Source organism: Rhincodon typus, chromosome 16, assembly GCF_021869965.1.
Source record: "Rhincodon typus isolate 14 chromosome 16, sRhiTyp1.1, whole genome shotgun sequence".
NCBI lineage: Eukaryota > Metazoa > Chordata > Chondrichthyes > Orectolobiformes > Rhincodontidae > Rhincodon > Rhincodon typus.
This window is the reverse complement of record NC_063347.1, coordinates 61,792,182-61,815,096: the sequence shown is the minus strand read 5'-3', so window position 1 is coordinate 61,815,096 and position 22,915 is coordinate 61,792,182. Positions and strand designations below refer to the sequence as shown.

Genomic DNA, 22,915 nt, shown 5'->3' with positions numbered 1-22,915 from the left:
CACATTCTTCCTGTAATGTAGTGGCCAGGGCTCTGCAGTTTCATAGTTCCAGCAAAACCTCCCTGCTCTTATACTCTAATTCATGGCCAATAAAGGAGGAGATTCCGCCTGCTACCTTAAACAAATTTTCTACCTGTCCTGGTACCTTCAGGGACCAAAAGTCCCTCTGTCCCTCTACACTTCTCAGTATTTATTGTGGATTCTCTTATCGAACTTCCTGAAAGTGCATCACCTCACACTTCTCCAGGTTGAATTACATTTGACAGTTTACTGCCCAGCTGATCAGTCCATTGATAACTTCCTCCAGTCGAGTACCTGACCAATTTTTGTACGAGCTGCAATTTTTGGAGTAGAGATGGTTCTGGGGAGAGATTTTAATGCAGAATTATGACAGGCTTTGAGCAAGCAAATGAGTATGTGTTTCCACTGGCAGGTTGTTAGTGAACTGGCTGGTCTCAAATGCACTATCGAAAAAGACAGAAATGTTCACAAGGCAATTGGATAAACACTCAAAAAAGGAAATACTTTGCAAGCTTTTCCAAAGAGCTGGTACAAACATAATGTTCACAAACTACTCTTTCTGTTCTACATTGCTCTGACATTCTGGGACTGAGTTAATCCCAGAAGATCCCAGACCAATGACTCATATCTGCAGGAGGGACAATTTTCACGTCTTTGATTAAGGACAATATGACTGTGCATCAAGAGAAAGAGAAAGGAATTAGAAACTGCCAAAAGAGGTTTTAAAACAGAAAACCTGGCAAACTTGATGGAATTCCTTAAGGAAGTAACAGCATTGTAGATGGGAAATGGAGTGGATGTGGTGTACATGCATATCAGGAAAGTCATGGACAAAGTAACACATAGAAAATGACTCCAGGAGATGAACAGGGTGAAAGGGAAGGAGAGTAAACTGCATTAATACATCAGGCAGGAGAACGACTTTCAGAGCAATGTTTCAGAAGTAGGTACAGTGTCCCACAGTGTTCAGTTCTGGAATCATCACTGTTCAATGTCTGTGATGATAACTTGCTTAAGGTCTAAATAAGACTGACATCGAATTACGTCAGACATACAATACTGAGAAAGACCATGTGGCCAAACAGGTCTCTGTGCTCCCTTCTGAGCCTGTTCCCATCCTCCCACCCCTGACTCAGTCAGCGCAATCCTCCATTCTGTTCTCCCTCCTATTCTTGTCTGGCTACCCCTTAAAAGTGACAATAAGATTCACTTTAACCACTACCTGTAGGAGCAGATTGCACATTCTCACCAAACTCTGGACAAATTTTTCTTCACACAAATGCACCCGTTCTTCTCCTAGCCAATACTCCTCATTTCTGCTCTCTCCCCACCCAGCCAACATTTATTTACCCCTAACCCCCATTATGCCAATACACAATTACCCCGACTACCCATCTACTCAACACTCCCTTTTTAACCCCCATTCAACCAACATTCCTTACTTTACCCCATTCTCCACCCAGCCAACACTCTTCATTTATGACCATCCCCCATCTAGCCAACACTCTTATTTCACCCTCATTACCAATCCAGCTAACACACCTCATTTACAGACAGCAACAACTGCAGATGCTGGACTCAGTGTCACTACAGGGTGGAGCTAGAGGAACGCAGTAGGTCAGGCAGCATCAGAGGAGAAGGTAGGTCAACATATTAGGTCAACTTTCCTACTCCCCCAATGCACCTCATTTATCCACTTTCCCATCCTGACAACAATCCTCATTTATCCCATTACCTACCCAGGTAATACACCTCATTTACCCACTTTCCCACCAGCCAAAACTCCTCAGTTACCCCCTTTCATAACTGGCCAACACTAATTTACTCTTACCCTCCGTGCCAATACTCCTCATTTACCCCCATCTCCCGACCAGCCAAGGTATTTCACTCGTCCACATTCCTTATCCATTTACCCCAATCCCAATCCAGCCAACACTCATCATTTACCCCCATTTGGAACCCAGCTAACAAACATTCCTCTTTCAACCACATTCCCCATCCAGCCAGCACTCCTCTTTTACTCCAGAGTTCTTAAAGAAGGGTCTGAAGAAATGGTAACTCTTGCTTTCTCTCCACAGATGCTGGCAAACTTACTGAGTTTCTCCAACAATTCCCACTTTTGATTCATTTACCCCATTCACCCACACGGCCAACTCTCATCATTTATCCTCTATCCAAACCCAGTCAATAGTCATTTACCCCCATCAACCAGTTTAAACCCATTCTCTACCCAGTCAACACTCCTCACATAACCCTAATCGCCATCTAAACAACACTCATTTACCACCATTCCCCAAACAAAAGCTCCCCTTATCCCTTTCCCCATCCAGACAACACTCCACATTTACCCCATTCCCTATCCAGCCAATACTCTTTTACCCCCATTACCCATCTAGCCAATACTCCCTTTTTACCCACATTCACCATCATTTACCCCTATGCCCCATTCAGCCAATATTGATATAACTCCATTCCCAATCCAGTCAACACTCCTAATTTACCCCAATTCCCCATCCAACCAACACCCCTCTTTTACCCCCCTTTCCCACCAGCCAACACTCCTCAATTATCCACTTTCCTCACTCAGCCAACATTCGTTTACCCCACACCCCACTGGCCAACAGGCATCCAGCCAACATTCCTCATTTACCTCCATTCCCCATCCAGCCAAAATCCCTCATTTACCTCCATTTCCCATCTGGCCAGAATCCCTCATTTACCTCAATTCCCCATCCAGCCAAAATCCATCATTTACCTCAATTCCCCATCCAGCCAAAATCCCTCATTTACCTCCGTTTCCCATCCAGCCAAAATCCCTCATTTACTTCCATTTCCCATCCAGCCAAAATTCCTCATTTACCTCCATTCATCATCCAGCCAAAATCCCTCATTTACCTCCATTCACCATCCAGCCAAAAATCCCTCATTTAGCTCTATTCCTCATCCAGCCAAAAATCCCTCATTTACCTCCATTCTCTATCCAGCCAGCACTCATAATTTACCCCAATTCCCCATCCCACCTGCACTTCCCTTTTACCCACATTTCCCGCCAACCAACGCTCCTCATTTATCCACTTTTCTCACTCAGCCAACATTAATTTACCCCATAACCAACTGGCCAATGCTCTACATCTACCCTAATTGCTATCATTTACCCTCATTCTCCAATCAGCCAACACTCCTCATTTACCTGTAATCTGCATCCAAACAGTATTCCTCATATATCATCATTAATTTACCAGGCAATTATTGCGAACAAGGGCCACTGGACCTGAAACGATACCTCTGCTTTCTCTCCACAGATTCTGCATGACCCTGTTGAGTTTTTCCAGCAATTTCTGTTCTTGTTTCTGATTTACAGCATCTGCAGTTCTTTTTGTTTTCTTTATTCCTCAGTTACCCCTTTCATAACCAGCCAACACTCATTTAAACTCTTCCCTTCCATGCCAACACCCCTCATTCACCCCCATTCTGCACTCAGCCAACACACCTCATTCTGCACTCAGCCAACACCCCTCATTCACCCCATTCTGCACTCAGCCAACACCCCTCATTCACCCCCATCCTGCACTCAGCCAACACCCCTCATTCACCCCCATGAACCATCAAACCAACACTCCTCATTTACCTGCATTCCCAAGCCAGCCAACACTCCTCATTAAACCCCTAATGCCCATCCAAACAACATTGCTCATTTATCCCCATTCTTCACCAAGACAACATTCCCCACTTCTGGACTGACCTATCTCCTCCCTACCTCCCCACCGACACTCACCTTTACTGGCTCCATCCCCGCCCCCTTGACCTGTCTGTCCTCCCTGGACTGACCTATCCCCTCCCTAACTCCCCATCTACACTCACCTTTACTGGCTCTATCCCCATCTCTTTGACCTGTCTGTCTCCTCTCCACCTATCTTCTCCTCTATCCATCTTCTATCCGCCTCCTCCTCTCTCCCTATTTATTTCAGAACCCCCTTCCCCTCCCCCATTTCTGAAGAAGGGTCTAGGCCCGAAACGTCAGCTTTCCTGCTCCTATGATGCTGCTTGGCTTGCTGTGTTCATCCAGCTCTACACCTTGTTATCTCAAATTCCCCATTTCTCCCCTTTTCCCATCCAGCCAACAACTCTGTCACATCAGGAGCAGAAATATTTCATGATGTGAAATGGCAATGTAAGCTGCGAGGAGATGATACTAAGGTGGTGAAAAAGGCTAAAATGTGACAGTTGGAATTCTAGCTTTGAGAATATGAAGTGATTTATCTCAGTAGAACTGATAGTGGCAATGATAGTGTTAATGGGAGCTAGTTCAGGTCTTGGGAAGAGCAGATGGATGGTAAGCAGACATGTCATACGTCTGTAAAGGTTAATAAAGGTGTCAAAAGGTTTTGAGGATTTGAGTGAATTGCTGGGAGACAATTTGCAGAATGTTACCTCGAACTCCAGCAGCCTTGTGGAAAGCTCTTGTGAGTTGCTACAGGATTGTTCCAGGATTGCGAGGTTATGTTCAAATTGCTCAATATACCTGGAGTACACACTCAGTCTGGGCCCTCGGGCTAAGATCACATGCGCCAAACATGGGCCTGCCTGCTCCCTGATGGTAGAAAGGTATGGACTCAGTCAAATAATGCAACAGTCACTCTTGGTTGACCATCACCACTAACCACCCCCTCTCCCCCCACCAGTCCCCCTCCACAATGCCCCACTCCCCCCACCATTCTCCAGATTCCCCACCCAATGAAAAATTTTATAATCCTCTTTAAAGTGCTTTGTTCATGGGATATGGGTGCCACTAGCTGGGACAGCTGCATTTCTTGTCCATCACCAACAGCCTTTGGATATTTGGTGGTGATCCTCTTGATCTGCTGCAGTCCATTTGTGTAGGAATTCTCTTGGAAGGGACTTCAGGATTTTGACACAGCAACACATCAGGGATACCACTCATCCCATGTCAGGACAATGTGTGGCCTGGGGAGAACTTACAGCTAGTGGTGCTCCTATGTATCTGCTGTCCTTGTCCTTCTGGATAGAAGTGGCTGTGGATTTAGAAACTGCTGCTGGAGTAATTTGGTGAATTTGTGCAATGCATCTTACAGATTATACAGATGGTACACACAGCTGCTACTGAGCATCAGCGGTGAAAGGAATGGATGTGGTGCCAATCAAGCAGGCTGTTTTGGTCTGGATGGCATCAAGCGTCTTAAGTGTTGTTGGAGCTGCACCCATCCAGCAGTGTGGGAAGTATTCCATCATATTCCTGACTTGTTCCCTAGTGCCTGGGAAGGAGGTGAATTAATTGCTGCAGAATTTCCAGTCTCTGACTTGCTGTTGTAGTCATTGTATTTATGTGACCAGTCCAATTCAGTCTCTGGTCAATGGTAACCCCAAGATATTGATAGTGGGGCAAAGTTATTTAACATTAATGGGGAGACGATTGGACTCTCTTTTGTTGGTGATGATCATTATCTGGCACTTGTGTGGCACAAATGTAAGTTGCCACTTATCAGCCCAAGCCTGGATGGTGTCTGGGTCTTGCTGCATTCAGACATGGGCTGCTCCAGTTGTAAATGACACGAGCATCCCCACTTCTGACCTTTATGACGGAAGGAAGGTCATTGATGAAGCAGCTGAAGGAGGTTGGGCCTCTGAGGGGCCCCTGCAGAGATGTCCTGGAGCTGAGATGACTGACCTCTAAAAGCAACAATCATTTTCCTTTGCACTAGGTATGAGAGGTTTCTCCCAATACCCACTGACTCATGTTTTCAAGAAGACGTTACATTCAGTCAGACGCTGCCCTGGATGTCAACAGCAATGACTGTCACCCCTGGAGTTCATCCCTTTTATCCACTGTTTAGACAAAAGCTGTAATGAGATCAGAATCCAAACACAGCACCAGTGAGCAAGGCATTCATTTGCAAGTGCTGTTGATAGTACCATCAGCTTCCATCACTTTACTGATGATCGAGAGTAGACGAATGGAGCAGTAATAGGGGTGATTGGATTTTTTGGTGTACAGGACATCCCTGGGCAAGTTTCCCACATGGTTGGTTAGATGACAGTGTTGTAACTGTACTGAGAAAGGTTGGCCAGGGAGGGCCGCAATGTCTTCAGTACTATTCCTGGAATGCTGTCAGGGTCCACAAACTTCGCAGTATCCAGTGCGTCCAATTGTTTCCTGATATCACGTAAAGTGAGTCAAACTGGCTAAAGGTATCTGTGATTCTGGGGACCACTGGAAAAGGCCGAGATGAATGATCTGCTTGAAATGTTTGGCTGAACGTAAATGCAAATTCTTCATCCTTGTCTTTTGCACCCATTACTGAGGGTGGGAATACTTACAGAGCCTCCCTCACCAGTGAGTTGTTTAATTTCTCCATGACTCTGGTAGGACTGCAGAGCTTAGATGTGACCTCTGCACTGTTGGATCCTTTGGCTCTGTCTACCACTTGATGCTTCTTCTGTTTGACACACGAGAAGTCCTTGTAGCTTCATCTCACTTTTAGGTCTGCATGGCTCTGCACACTTCTTTGAACCAGGGTTGATCTCTACATCTCCTTAATGTAGTGGTTGAGTGGAGGATACGCTGGGCCAAGAGGTTACAGATTCTGCTTGAATGCAATTTTGCGGCTGTGAATGACCTGCAGTGCCTCACGGATGTTTTCAATTGCTAGATCTGTTCAAAGCCTGTCCCATTCTGTGCCACACAATGCAATGGAAGGTATCCTCAATGTGAGGATGGAAATTTGTCTCCACAGGGCTGTGCAGTGATCACTCCTACTGATACTGCCACGTGTGGATGCTTGTGTGATACATGGATTGGTGAGGCTGAGGGGAGTAACGTACCTGGCCATACCCCACCCAACCTCTTTTACTTCAACCCAGAAAACCTATACATCCTGAAGATCATTGGAACATGAGGGATGGGAACAGGAGGAGGCTGTACAGGGCCTAGAATGTGTTCCACCATTCAACACACTCACGGCTGATCAGATATTGACCTTAACTCCACCTCTCTCCCATTCCCCATAAACACGTGTCAATCAAAAATCTGTGTAGCTCAGCCTTGAATATATTCCGCAAATCAGTCTCGCCAAGGCAGAGAATTCCAAAGGTTGATGATCTTCGAACAGGGGTAAATCCTCCTTTTCTCCATCTCAATTGTGAGACCCCTTACATTTAAACTGTGTCCCCTAGTTCTAGATTCCCTCATGTAGAGAAACACATTCTCAGCATTTACCCTATCATGCCCCACAGAAACCTACACATTTCAATAAATTGACCTCCAAAGAATTCGACTTACTAAACCTTTCCCCATGACACCATCTCTTTATAATAGGAGTCTCTGAACTGCATCCAATGCGAGTATATCCCTTGTTAAATAAAGAGACTAAAAATGACTAGTCTTTGGATTTTTCATACTAGTCTTTGCCTTGCCACAAGCCTTTGCAGTTGTCAATCTTCACAGTCAATTCTTCACTAGTGTCCAATTCTCTTTGGTGGAATGCAGTATGATGTTGATGAACATATTACCACAGGACCCTCTAGTCACATGTCAAAACAGTAACAATGCTTTTTTTTGGAAATGGTTTTCAGCAAACTTGGCCTTTCTTTCTTCTGATGCAAAACTTGCTTTTGGCTTAGTCTGCCTTGCCTCCTTGTAACACTCCTCTGTAGCATCACTTTTCAAATACAGTGATTCGTTCAGTTTCTTGCTTTTCTTTCATGCTCAAAATATCCCTATCATACCCCATGATGAACATTATGCTGCACAGTGTATTGTTCGTAGCAACTTATACCTAGACGCACATCCTAACATAGACTACATTATTCACTGCAAAGTACAATGCATTTTACACCGTATATCCCCCAATGTCAGCACAATAATTTCAGTCCATTGAGTCAAAAACAAACACCTAACTATTCTAATCCCATTTTCCAGCATTTGCCCATTAGCCTTGTATGCCTTGACATTGCAAGTACACATCTAAATACTTCTTCAATGAGGATTCTGCTTCTATCACCCTCACAGGTTAGTGAGTTCCAGATTCCCACCACCCACTGGGTGAAAACATTTTTCCTCACATCCCCTCCCTACCTTGCCTTACATTTATGACTCCTGGTCATTGATCCCTCCATTGAGGGAAGAAGTTTCTTCCTGTCTATCCTATCTATGTCCCTCATAATTTTATACATCTCAATCAGGTCCCTTCTCAATCTCCGCTGCTCTAAGGAAAACAACACCAGTCTGTCCAATCTCTCTTCATAACTGAAACTCTCCAGCCCAGGCAACATCCTGGTAAATCTCCCCTGCACCCTCTCCGCTGCTATAATGTGGATTCCAGAACTGCGCACAATACTCTTGCTGTGGCCTAACCAACATTTTATACAGTTCCAGCATCACCTCCCTGCTCTTAAACTCTATGCCTTGGCTAAGGAAAACAATTATCCCATTTGCCTTCTTAACCACTGTATCTACCTGCCCTGATACATTAAGGGACCAGTGTACATGCACATCAAGGACCCTCTGATCCTCAGTGCTTCCCAGGGTCCTACAGTTCACCATGTAATCCCTTAGCTGTTTGTCTTCCCTAAGTGCATCACCTCACTCTTTTCCAGGCTGAATTCCATATGAAAAGCCTTGTTGGAGTCCAAATAGATCAGAAGTACTGCCTTCATCTACACAGCTGATCACCTCTTTGAAACTTTTAATCAAGTTCATAGCTCAACAGCATTGTGGATTTCACAGCTGATCCTGCAATTGCAGGCTTAATTACAGGTTTAATACAGTTTCATTATAGTTACTTTATTTCACTAATATAAGATTTTTAATCATTTTGTTTCTTTAACATTCAAGAAAAACAAAAAAAATCGCAAGCTTTTTTCAAACTGACGTTTTTTAACAGGCATTTCAGAGGCATACAGTGAAGTTTTTTTTTAATTTTTAGAAGCTTAAAAAAGCTATGCATGTTTTAAGGAGAGTTTTCTTTACACTGCAAGAGCTTTTTTTTTGAATAGGCAAGGAGATTTTAATATAAACGGAGTTGTGTTTTTGTTTTGAAGAATCCTACATGTGGTCAGTTCTGGAGACAATTTTTTTTGAATGAGGAATTTATTGAATGAAAAGGAGTCATCTTAATTCAGTGAATCAGCTAAGTGGTTGATTTTATTTAAGATTTTTATGTTTTATTTTTAAATTTTCTTGCATTTCTGTAGATAATGAAAGGTAGTTTATTTTATGTATAAGGTATTATTGAAAGTTGCTTTTTGTCAGGCTTACTGTTATTGAGGGCACAGTAGGTTTAGAAAAATGATTACACAGCAAGATCAGTCAGATAGATGGGTGACTGTCAGAAAAGGTAATTCAAAAGTCTCCAGTGGCTATTCCTCTATCAAATAGATTTTCAGTTTAAGGTACTGTTGAAAAAGAATACACTCTCAGAGGAAAATAGAAGGGCTGGTCAGTTATTGGACACTAGGAATGATTCTTAAGTTAGGCAGTGTTTGAAAAAGTGTAATAAGGTTGTAATAATGGGGGATTTTAATGATACAAACATTGACTGGGGCTACTATAATGTTAAAGGTTTGGATGGTGAAGAATTTGTCAAATGTGTTCAAGAAAATTTTCTTTAATCAATATGTCAATGTTCCTAGAGAAGGAGCAAAATTTGTCCTACTCTTGGGCAATAAGGTAGGGCAGGTGACTGAAGTAAAAGTGGGGTCAAGCTTTGGGTCTAGCAATCATAATTCTATTAGTTTTAAATGGTTATGGAAAAAGGTAAGTCTTCCGTAAAAGTTAAAGATTTTAATTGGAGTAAGGCAAATTTTAATGGTGTGAGACAAGAACTTTCAAAAGTCGATTGGAGTACACTGTTCGCAGGTAAAAGGACATCTGACAAGTGGGAGGCTTTCAAGATTGTGATTATGGGAGTTCAGAGGCATTATGTTGCTGTTAGAGTGAAGGGTAAGGCTGGTAAAATTAAGGAACAATGGATGAATAAAAATATTGAGGTTCTAGTCAAGAATAAAAGAGAATCTCGTATTAAATATAGCCCACTGGGTTCAAATGAATCTCTTAATCAATATGAAGAGTGTAGGAGCATTCTTAAGAAGGAAATTAGGAAAGCAAAGAGCGGATATGAGACAGCATTGGCAGATAAGGTGAAGGATAACACAAAAAGATTCTACAAATACATTAAGAGTAAAAAGGTAACTAGTAGAGAGAGTAGGACCACTTAAAGGTGAGAGGTCATATTTGTGTTGAACCCCAGGAGATGGGAGATATATTAAATGAATATTCCGCATCAGTTTTCAGTGTGGAGAAAGAAATGGAGGCTACAGAATTCAGGGAAATAAATCAGTTTTAAAATTAGTTCACATTACACAAGAGGAAGTTCGGGAAGTCCTAGAGAATATAAAGGTAAATATATCTCTGGGACCTGATCTAATGTATCCCAGAACATGTGGAAAGTAAGGGAGGGAATTGCAAGACCCCTTGCAGAAATATTTGCATCATCTATAGCTAAGGGTGAGGTGCCTGATGACTGGAGGGTGGCTAATGTTGTGTCTTTGTTTAAGAAAGGATGTAAGGAAAAACTGGGGAACTGTGAGTCTGACTTCGGTTGTGGGTAAATTTTTGGAGGTGATTCTGAAAGAAAGGGTTTATAAATATTTACAGAGGCAAAAATTGATTAGGGATAATCAGCATGGTTTTGTGCGAGGCAAATCATGTCTCACAAACTTGATGGAGTTTTTTGAGGAAGTTCCAAAAAGATTGATGAGGGCAGAGCAGTAGACATTGTTTATTTGGATTTTAGTAAAGCCTTTGACAAGGTTCCGCATGGTAGACTAGTTAGTAAAGTTAGGTCACATGCGATTCAAGGTGAGCTGACCGATTGGATACATAATTGGCTTAACAACAGGAGACAGAGAGTGGTGGTGGAGGGCTGCTTTTCAGACTGGAGACCAGCAATGGTTCCGCAGGGATTGGTTCTAGGTCTTTTTTTGTTTGTCATTTATATAAATGATTGGGATGAGAATATAGAAGGCATGGTTAGTAAGTTTGCGGATGACACCAAAATTAGTGGCATTGTAGACCGTGAAGAAGGTTTTCTAAGATTACAAACGGATCTCGATCAAATGCGTCAATGGGCTGAAAAATGGTAGACAGAGTTCAATTTGGATAAATGTGAAGTATTGCATTTTGGTAAAACAAACAGGGCAGGACTTATACAATTGATGGTAGGGCCTTGGGTGACATAGTAGAACAGAGGAACCTAGGGGTTCAGGTACACAATTCATTGAAGTTTGCATCACATATAGACAAGGTGGTTAAAAAGGCGTTTAGCACATTTGCCTTCATTGCTCAATCCTTTGAGTATCGGAGTTGGGATGTCATGTTAAGGTTGTACAGGACATTGGTGAGGTCTCAGCTGGAATACTTTGTCCACTTCTGGTCACCCTGTTATTGGAAGAATATTATTAAGCTGGAGAGGGTTCAGACGATATTTACCAGGATGTTGCTGGGTATGGAAGGTTTGAGTTATGAAGAAAGGCTGGATAGGCTGGGACTTTTCTCACTGAAGCATAGGAGGTTGAGAAGTGACCTCATAGAGGTTTATAAAATCATGAGAGGTATAGATAGGGTTAATGGTCAGTATCTTTTCCCTAGGATGGGGAAATTTCAAGAATACAGGGCACTTTATTAAGGTGAGAGGAGAGAGATTTAAAAAAGACATGAGAGGCAACTTTTTTTTTACACAGAGGGTGGTTTGGGTGTGGAATGAACTTCTTGAGGAAGTGTTTGAATGCAGGCAGAGTTACAATGTTTAAATGACATTTAGCTATGTACATGAATAGGAAGTGTTTGAAGAGATATGGCCCAGGAGCAGGCAGGTGGGACCAGTTTAGTTTGGGATTATGTTCAGATTGGATGGAAAAAGGGTCTGTTTCTGTGCAATGTGACTCCATGACTCTATAAGTTCACCACACCTTCACAAAACTTGCTGACGGTTCTTGATTAATCTCTTCTGCTCCACATGCAGATTAATTCTGTCCCTCAGAATAGCATCAATAGTTTGCCCACCTAATAGCTGATATTTTGCGACTTGATAAGGTTTAGGTTCGACTGACTGGCCTGCAGTTTCCTGGTTTATTCCTTGTTCTCTTCTTGAATAACGCTGTCACGTTTGCTGTCCTCTGGCATTTCTCCAATGCTCAGACAGGAATGCTCAGGGTGGCTCAGTGGTTAGCATTGCTGCCTCACAGCCCCAGGGACCCAGGTTCAATTCCACCCTTGGGCGACTGTCTGTGTGGAGTTTGTACATTCTCCCCGTGTCTGTGTGGGTTTGCTCTGGTTTCCTCCCACAGTCCAAAGACGTGCAGGTTAGGTGGATTGGCTGTGCTAAATTGCCTGGGATGTGCAAGTTAGGTGGATTCTCCCTGGGAAATGCAGGGTTACTGGGATTGGGTAGTGGGGTGGGACTGGGTATAATGCTCTTTAGGGGGTGGGTGTGGACTGAATGGCCTGCTTCTCCACACTGTAGGGATTCGAACACTTTTTTTTTTGCAAACACCCCTGTAATTTGCTGACTTGCCTCATTCAACAACCTGGGATGCATTTCATCCAGCCCTAGGAGATTTGTCTACTTTTAAGCCTGCCAGACCACTCAGAACCTCCCCCCTTTGTCTTTGTACCATCAGCAAATTTCATCATAAAACATTTGAACTCCCCTTGCCCCTGACACTGCTTGCCATAACACCTTGTGTCCCGACACACCCTCGCCCACACTGTCTATTGAGGGGCGAGGGCCTATGAGACTGGATTCTGTGCTGAGATTAGGGTATGGTAGCTTGACCTTTGGCAGTAGGTGATGACAATGATGATCTGTACCTACCCATTCCCTGCTGCACCTTCATTTTGCAAAGTAACATGTGTTTATGTTTCTTGTATTCCCTCTTTCAGTCATTTCCTACAGACCTGAAAGCCAGCCAATTATTTTTAATGTAGCCTGCTGAATAAGCAGGATGATCTCCTCATTCCTAGGGAAGTGGTATTTAACAACGAAGCACACAACAACATGCAAGAGCCTTGTTTCTGGTCGCCCCAATCATCCCCCACTGTCAAGCTTCCAATAGTGATGGAGGATTATTGACGTACCATTCAGTCACACTCTGCTCCAACTCCTGCAGTATTTCCTGGTGGAGATCAAGGAGCTCAGAGACAGCACTCAGGATGAAAGTGACTACTTCCCGGTCCAACACAGGGCACACTTCACCATCAACAGCCTCCAAGGCAACTCCTCTGAAGTCCTGTTGGAAGATAAAACAACCCAAATTGAATGTGTGAACTCACCCCGGTTATCCCATTGCCAATAGATAAAACGTAGCGAGGTTGAGATTGAACTCAAGGACTGATGGGGACTAATACATTCATTCCTAAAAGTGAGGAGAGGAATGTTTTGCTGTATGACCTCACTGGGAGAAGCCAAGCGTTCCTTTATAGTGACAGGCCCTTCCTGACACTCATTCCCGTTCAGTGTTAACTGCTTCACCAACACTCAGCAACAACTTAAGGTGCCCTGATCAAAATTACTATTATTATGTGAAACCTGTCCTCAGCATCATAGAAACCTGCTCTCAGCAAGAATGTTCCATCTTGTGTTCTCTTTGGCAACTGGTCATGGCCTCATCTTCTGACTCATCTCCTGCTTCCCACCTCCTTCCCCATTCGGCGCCACTCACAAAAGCAGGCTCACTGCTAACTGCGATCCCAGCCAACAAGGCCTCGGTGGAAGCAGGGCTGTGGAGACAGCAGAGGAGGGGTCAGCAAAGACGGAGCAGTAAGGGCTCAGGTCACGGTGAGGGGTCAAGGGCCAGGTGAAGAGTAAGAGCGAGGGGTTGTGGGGCGATGGTGACTCAGTGCTGGAGAATGAGTCAGGGTAAGATGTGGCGCAAGGACAGGATGAAGGTACATGGCAGATTCAGATGTCTGGTCAGGATAAGGGGTCAGGTCAGAGAAAAGAGTTCAAGTGCAGGGTGAAGGATCATGGCAGGGTGCTGGGTCAGGATTCAAGACAGGATAGGGGTTTGGGCAGAGTGAAGGCCCATGATCAGGGTGAGGGATCAGGGTCAGGGAGAGGGGTGAGGGTCAGGGAGAGGGGTCAGAGTCAGGGAGAGGGGTCAGGGTCAGGAAGAGGGGTGAGGGTCAGGAAGAGGGGTGAGGGTCAGGAAGAGGGGTGAGGGTCAGGGAGGGGGGTGAGGGTCAGGGAGGGGTCAGAGTCGGGGAGAGGAATGAAGGTCAGGGAGAGGGGTGAGGGTCAGGGAGATGGGTGAGGATCAGGGAGAGGAATGACGGTCAGGGAGAGGGGTGAGGGTCAGGGAGAGGGGTCAGGGTCAGGGACAGAGGTCAGGGTCAGGGTCAGGGTCATGGAGAGGGATGTCAGATCCCACTGGGGTAGTATGCTGTAAATCAACATCTGCTGCTCCCTGAGTCATTACAGAAGTTTTTAAAAAAAACACAGAATTTCCCAACTTTCAGGCCCAGATTGACAGAAAGCTCAGACCAGGTTTCTATCCTTAACACAAAATAACTTTGACACGAATGGACTCCAGCTCCAGGTCAGGCATTATGACTCATTGCAACATAACTGGACAACTTAAAATTGCAATTTACACATAGTGATAGGCTAAATAATGAGGGTTAATGAGCCTAGGGGCGGCTGAGAAAGCTGTTCAGTTGTTTCAGTTTGTATGATCTGCTGGGATGATTCTTACACCAAGCAGAACTCTGCTTTTTAGTCTTCCTTCCCCAGATACTTTCACTAGCTTTGCAGAAGATACAGGATGGCTGGCTCATGCTTATGAGAAGAGTCTAACTTATTAATCATAACAACTGCTGAAAAACCTTTTTTTTTTGTCAAGATTAAACTACTCTGAAGTAACAGAACAGAAACAGCTCCTGAGAGGTATCCTTGGAGGTATCTGACGGCTTCTCACTATCTTGTTCATAGCACTAAGCTATTCAGGTTCCTGGGACCTAAGATTTTGGCAGGCAGATGGCCCTTGTCATTTATAACTGGTCACTAGTCCACAAACCAATCAGCTACTTGTTACTGCCTGAATCTCCATTTGTACACGGCCCTCGGCCCAACTCATCTGAACTGTCATCTGCTTAAACTAGCAGCTTTGTAAACAGTACTTACAATGAGCGTCAGGTTATTTGCTTTTATAAACTGCGGTAATCCTTCGACACTCCTTGCTTTAAAATGAGTTCTTTTCTCATCTCAGTCCACAATCAAAACTATAGAAAAATTAAAAGGCATGGTCTTTACAGAGTTCAGAAGCAGGGTGAGGGGTCTGACGCATTGTGAGGAGTCAGAACAAAGTGAGAGTTCAGGGCTGGGCAACTGATCTCATCAGGTGCAGGGGTGGGTGTTCGGAGCAGGGTGAGCGCTTAGGTCAGGGACAGGGATCAGGGGTGAGAAGTCAGAGCAGGGAGAGAGGTCAGGTAGGATGATGGACGGGAGTGACAACCCCTGATCCACGCACATTCCATATACACACCAAGGAACAAGCCTGTCAACAATTCAAGCTCGTACTCACTGTGTGTAGGAGATTCAGCACACTGACGTACCTATGAAAGTCAAACAGAAAGTAATAGACTGATACAAACTTGTAACAACTCAGTGCATTCAAAGTAACTTGCAGGTATCAAAATCACATTGACAAAGGTTACTACTTACACTCTCTCGGAAGTTGTTAGGACTTTTACAACGTGATAGGCTTCCATTTCGACGTTAGTCTATAGGAAAGTGAATGAATATTTAGTTCCAGTGGTTACACTTCACTCCCATAAACTGTAAGGTGATCACAGGGTCCAAAAAATCTCCAATCTGTTCATGTGATTGTGATGATCCACAATGATGGAGCTCTGTATGCCTGTCCCTGAAAACACTGGTTAATAAAATCCCTAGCAATTTCAGATTTCAAAATTACAATTATCCAGACACCAGTTACCACTGTTGGGAGACAGCTTAATGTTGTAACCTCCTTTACAGGTGAAATGTTTCTACAATCACTGCTGGAGGAGGATCTGAATCGAATTCATTTGGCTATGTCCCCTCTTACTCGACAACCCAGTCCATCACAATACTTTCTATGTAGCGCATCAATTCCATAGAATATCCTGAAATACTCTATCAAGTTATCTGTCAAGATGTGCAAATTTCCTGGTAATGCAACCCACATTTAGATCATAGAATCCCTACAGTGTGGAAACTGTAGGCCCAACAAGTCTGCACCAACCCTCAGAGCATCCCACCCAGACCCATGCCCCTATAACCCACCTAATCTACACATCCCTGAACACTATGGGCAATTTCCCATGGACAATCCACCTAACCTGCACATCTTTGGACTGTGGGAGGAAACTGGAGCACCCGGAGGAAACCCACACAGACACGGGGAGAATGTGCAAACTCCACATAGTCACCCGAGGGTGGAATCGAACCCGGGTCCCTGGCGCTGTGAGGCAGCAGCGCTAACCACTGAGCCACTGTGCCACCCCATTTGCGGAATCTTTCCTTGTAATTTAAAACCCTTGAAATCCAGGTACTATTTTAGTCAATCTTTGCTCCACTGAGTCCCAGGTCAGGGTATTGTTCCTGAACTGTGAGCCCAAAACTGAACACCGTGTAGTCTAACCAAGGTTTGGGTACAGCTGAATACCCTCTTGTACTCTAGATGTTAAGTTATAAAGGCCAGCATTCCATAGGCCTTTTAGATAACTATCTGTTTCTTGTCATGTCATTTAAATGACAGTATACCTGGAACCCCCAATCTCTTTGGAACTGCATTGCTTTAAGCTTCTCACAGTTTAGAAAATCTCTTGTTCTATCCTTTTATAGGTCCACAGGGATACCTCACCTTTGCCAATGGCTTTGTCCATGAATTTTGTTCAGTGAATAACTAAGACTCCAATACAGATCCTTGAGGGACAACGTGTCCCTATACTGCCCATTGTTCCTACTCCCTACCCCCCACTGCTGAACCAATTCTTAAATCAGGTCAGTAACTTATCTTCAAGTCTGTCAGCTTCAACATCAGGTTCAGAGACTATTATCAAGTGCCTTCTCAAAGCTAAATAACATCTAGAGATATTCCCTTGTGCACCTTCTCTTGCCACAACTCTAAGATTTTGTCTGATATTTCAGGCATGTTCAGCTCTATGATCAGCTGAAAATTTTTAATGTCTTCAGACAACCTTTATTACAGTCACGAGGAATTTCCCAATGACACATATCAGACTAACTGATCTGTCAGTCCCTGGTTTTGTTCTCTCACCTTTCTTAAAGAGCAGAATGACGCGCACAATTCTCCAAGTGAAAGGAACAGCTTCCAGATTGAAATAACTTTGTAAAATTACTGGTAAGGTCTCTGCAATGTGCTTGGCTGCTTCATTTAATACCTGGGACGTAGAATCAACTACTGTTGAAGAATGCCACCTCTTCAATGCCAACGTTTTCTTCATTCCTACTATTTTTTCTTTCATTAACTTGTGAGAGTTAAAATGCTGCATCACTATGAGATTCCCCAGCATGTTTAGCATACTATCCTTCTCCTGCACATACAGACCATCCCAGCCAGTCATACATAACTCCCGCCACACGCACCTGTTCAGCCAGGTCTCTTTCGATCTCCTCAGACTCTGAACTGTTTCCAATCTCCACATCCGATACGAGCTCGTCTCCACTAGGTGTGCATGCTGTCAGAGTCTCACTCTCAACACTGCAACAACAAGCACCACTTTAAGCTTTACTGCTTTAGTTCCAACCTGCAGATTCTCTGACAGTGGGCTCTCCCCATGCACTCACAGTAAATTGCCAAGTAGTTCCACTTTGAGAGGGAGGGACTAGAGATACAATATATGGAGAGAGACAGGATGAAAAGCAGAGGGTGCTGGATGTGCAATGGCAGGGTCATGAATATATAAAGCCACATCACATCTGTTACTTTCACAATGATGTGGTATTTACAGTCAGAATGTAGTTACAATCCATGGCATGTGAATCTTCAAAGAAAAGATCTCTGTTGTGAAGAAATTGTGAGATTTAAATGCATCATTTAACACAAGTTTGGAATTTTCGAATTCTAGGTTAAACATATGGATTTGTCAAAAAACCGAAACAACTGCAGATGCTGGAAATCTGAAACAAAATCAGAAATTGCTGGAGAAACTCGGCAGGTCTGCCAACATCTGTGGAGAAAAATCAGAGTTAACATTTCAGGTCCAGTGTGTATAAAAACCACAATATCCATAATTTTAAGCGGTAGCAAGTTACTCAGAGCTCAATGGGAACTACCCAGTGGTGTAGGGAGAGAACTTTCCAGAGTCTGTAAATTCTCTTGGAAACTCTTTTCATTTTCAGTACGTGCTAACAAGTCCTTTGAGAGAGGTGTGTATCAAGCCTGAGGTGCTGAGAACTCTTTTAATGGCATAAAATGGGCAAAACAGAAAACTTAAAATATAAAAGAGTTGAAAGGAATAAAATGATTGTAAAACAAGACGTTATTAGTAATACTAGACTGGAGTGTCAGGATAAAGTGAAGTTAAGTTTTTTTTGAGTTAAAAAAAACAAATGAATTGAAGCTGCATCAGGGATCATATAGAATTGGAAAGAAGTTTAGTCAGGAACATAATAATAATTGGGAAGAGTTAGCTATAGTTCGAGCAGATGAGTTTCAATTTAAGGTATTTCAAACCCATCAAAGTATTAAAAATGAAAAGAGTCCCTCTCTCTCGGAAATGAACTGGTCTGGATCTTGCCAGAGGTACAGCATAAGATGTTCTTAGAATTGGAATAAACTTTGTAAACTGGATAGGGCGAACTGATTCTGGTACAAAGCTGCTGTTCTTATTCAATTTATAAAGGAGTGTTTGGGTTATTTGTCCTGTGTGTTTAAGAATCTTTGAATCTGTGTTATACAAGAAAGGAGTATTTTTTTTTGTTTATCTTAATCTCCGTTAGAGAACTTTAGTGTTATTTTCAGAATAAAAACTGCAATATCGCGTGCTTATGTTTTAGAAACAGATCACTTCTGTAACAAAAATAAATCTATTGAGCCAGGTCCAAGTTGGGGATTTGACTTCTTCCATACTAACATTAACTGGGTGTTGCCCCAAAACACTCAGACCATAATAATGGGGCTCATCATCTGGAATCTTTGAAAATGACGACAAACTTGTGCTGAGACACAAATCTATTGAGAATGGCTTTGAATGTTGTTAAAAGATTTCTGGAAGGGAATATATAAAACAGTGGATTATTTAAAATGCTTGGGGCCACTAGGTCATAATACTATGAAAGCTGCAGTCAAGGTGAAACTGAACCAATAATGAGGGAGCAATGAGGGCGAAGCAAACACAATGGAATATAAAACCTGAACTAGGAATCATTCAAATTCATCAAGGAATTAGATTAAGTTTAAACTCAGGCTAAGTATCACAATCGAATCAAGTAGAGATTCCATACTTTGGTAACAGCATTCTCAACCCGTAAATTCCAACAGGTTTATTTGAAATCGCCTGACAAAAGAGCAGTGCTCCAAAAGCTTGTGATTTCAAATAAACCTGTTGGACTATAACCTAGTGTTGTGTGAATTTGTCTACCCCTACACCATAACATATAAACCTCCACATAGAAACATATAATATCCTGATGGGACTGGACAGGCTAGATGTGGGGAGAATGTTCTCAATATTGGGAAAGACCAGAACAAGGGGTCACAGTTGAAGAATAAGGGGTAAGCCATTCAGGACTGAGATAAGGAAGAATTTATTCACTTTGGGAGTTGTGAACCTGCAGAATTCTCTCCCACAGGAAGCTGATGGGATTAGATATATTCAAGAGGGAGCTGGATGTTGCCCTTGTGGCTAAAGGGATCAAGGAGTACGGGGAGAGGGTGGGAATGGGATACTGAGATTACATGATCAGCCATGATGATATTGAATGGTGGTGCTAGCTCGAAGGGCAGAATGGCCTACCCCTGCAGCTATTTTCTATGTTTCTATGTAACTTCCAGATCTCTTAGCTCCTTTAAAGTTGGAACCTTTATTTTGTACTGTCTCTATCCTACAAAGATGCATTATTTCACATTTCTATCAGACCCATAAGTCTTAGGAATGAAAAAAGAACTTTTAGCCCATTGAGTCTGCTCTACCATTCATTAACATCATTACTGCTCTGATAATCATCAACTTCATTTTCTTACCTTTTCCCTCTAACTCTTGATTCCTTCAGTGATTGGAAATCTATCTACATCCTCAGAAGACAGATATGAGATTCATCCGATAGGGTGCCCTTCGTCGTCCAGTACTTCTCGGGAGTGGAGCAACTACACCATGTTCTTCACAGCCATCAACACATTACCAATGATGATGACGACCTCACCAAGATCTTCCCCACACTGCCACTTCTCGCCTTCAAACAACTGCCAGACTTTAAACAGACCATTGTTCACAACAAACTACCCAGCCTTCAGGACAACATCAACAATGACACTATACAACCCTGTCATGGCAACCTCTGCAACACATGTCAGATCTTCAACATGGATAGTACCATCACACGTGGGAACATCACCCACCACATGCACAGCAGATACTCATGTGACTCGGCCAATGTTGTCTATCTCATACTCTGCAGGCAAGGATGCCTCGAGGCATAGTACATTGGTGAAACCATGCAGATGCTACGATAACAGATGAATGAACACTGTGCAACAACACAAATGTTCCCTCTCAGTGGGGGAACATTTCAGCGGTGAAGGACATTCGGCCTCGGATCTTCAGGTAAACATTCTCCAAGGCGGACTTTGGGATACACAACAACGCAGAGTCACCGAGCAGAGGCTGATAGCTAAGTTCGGTACCCATGGGGACAGCCTCACCCAGGATCTTGGGTTCATGTCGCACTACAGGTGACCCTGCTACACACACACACACACACACACACACACACACACACACACACACAGACACACTGTATGGGGTGAACTTGGATTTGCAGATACATTCTACTTTGTTCAAAAAACATACAGTTTATAGACAGTCAATCAATGTGGCGTTTTATAAATTCCTTCTTTAGGAACAAAGTTTGAATCCAAACCAAAACACAAACAGATTCTAAACAAGGTCTCACACCCAACATGCATTGTCTGACCTAAAATATCACCTCTTCTTTACATTGATAAAGCCTTTAGTTCTCTCAGGACAGTGACTTAAAAGGATTTTGGCGATTTACATATACATATTAACCAATTAAAACCTTCTAACTGATTAAAGATTTAACAGCATTTTAGGTTTGTTTAATACATCCTCATCAGTAGTGTGAACCTTTGGTCTTTTACCTATAAAGTCTGTGTCTGATACTACCTCTCTCACTAACACCTGTAGGAGGAGTAAGACTCCGAAAGCTTGTGATTTCAAATAAATCTGTTGGATTGTAACCTGGTGTGGTGTGATTTCTAACCTTGTCCATCCCAGTCCAACACCGGCACCTCCACATCATACCTCATGGTGGAGCAAAAACATTTCACTGATTCACTCTCAGAAAAAAATCTTCCACATCTCTGTCCCCACTCGGCAACCACTTACTCTAAGGCTATTGTCGCTGGTCCTAGACTCCCCCATATATAACCCTTATATAGTTTAGTAACACCTCACTATTTTTATACTCTACTCCATTTGCAACAGAGGTAAAAATTCCAATTACCTTCCCTATTGCCTGCTTAAATGGTATACAATCCAGAAGACATAGACATTATAGGCTAGTTAACCATGGAATGATAGAATCCCTACAGTGTGCAAACAGGATATTCGGTTCATCCAGTCCACACCTCCAAACAGCATCCCACCCCACTACCCTATCCCTGCATTTCCCATCGCTAAACCCATCTCGTATGCACATCCCTGGACACTATGGCCAATCTGCACCACCTAAACTGCACATCTTTGGACTGTGGGAGGAAACCAGAGCACCCAGAGGAAACCCACACAGACACGGGGAGAATGTGAAAACTGCAGACAGTCACTCGAGACTAGAATTGAACCCGGGTCCCTGGCGCTGTGAGGCAGCAGTGCTAACCACTGAGCCACGTGCTGCCCCATAAACTAAAAGTTATAGGAAATGAACTCCCCCCACATTAACTGGGGTAGTAATAGTGTGAAAAGTCTGAAGGGAGTAGAATTCTTAAAAAGCTGTTCTGGATGCATTTTAAGCCAGTACGTAGAAAGTCCTACAAGACAGGGAGCAGTCCTGGACTTAATTTTAGGCAACAAAGCTAGACAAGTGGTTGAAATATCAGTGGAGGAGCATTTTGGAAACAGCGATCACAACTCCCTTAGATTCGAGACTGTTGCAGAAAAGGACAAGGATGGGCCTGAGATCTCAACTGGAAGAAGGCTGATTTTAGTAAAATTCGATATTATTTGGTCAGAGTGGACTAGGTACAGATACTTTCAGGTAAATCTCTCTGAGAACAACAGGAGGCATTCAAGAAGGAAACAGGGAGAGTACAGGGCCAACATATTCCAAGAGAAATAAGAATGTGACCACCAAATCCTATGGACCCTTGATAACAAGGGATATACAGGATTGGATAAAGAAAAAAAAAGGAGGTTTTTTGCAGATGCCCAGGGCTCACAACACCAGAAAGTCAAGAAGAGTATCAAACCTGCAAATGGGAAATAAAAAAGGAAATCAGGAGAGCTAAAAAGGATATGAGACAATACTGCAGGCAAAATGAAGAAAAATCCAAAGTTATTTCGCAAGTACATTAAGAGTAAAATGATAACGAGGGAAAAAGTAGGGCCCATACAGTATTTGTCCACAGTATCCAC

General features: G+C 43.2%; 1 protein-coding gene across 1 annotated transcript in view; it reads right to left on the bottom strand.

Moving 5' to 3' along the window:
• The window catches only part of LOC109924116 (FYVE, RhoGEF and PH domain-containing protein 5-like), a 77,650-nt gene extending 59,779 nt beyond the window's left edge, over positions 1 to 17,871 (bottom strand). The window contains exons 1-5 of the mRNA XM_048606714.1: positions 17,688 to 17,871; positions 15,759 to 15,817; positions 15,619 to 15,649; positions 13,175 to 13,326; positions 4,453 to 4,612 (exon numbers count right to left, since the gene is read on the bottom strand). Of these exons, the coding sequence (XP_048462671.1) occupies positions 4,453 to 4,612; positions 13,175 to 13,326; positions 15,619 to 15,649; positions 15,759 to 15,805 (390 nt within the window). The 5' untranslated portion in view covers positions 15,806 to 15,817; positions 17,688 to 17,871. The remainder of the gene's footprint in view (positions 1 to 4,452; positions 4,613 to 13,174; positions 13,327 to 15,618; positions 15,650 to 15,758; positions 15,818 to 17,687) is intronic.
• Between the last annotated feature and the right edge of the window lie 5,044 nt (positions 17,872 to 22,915).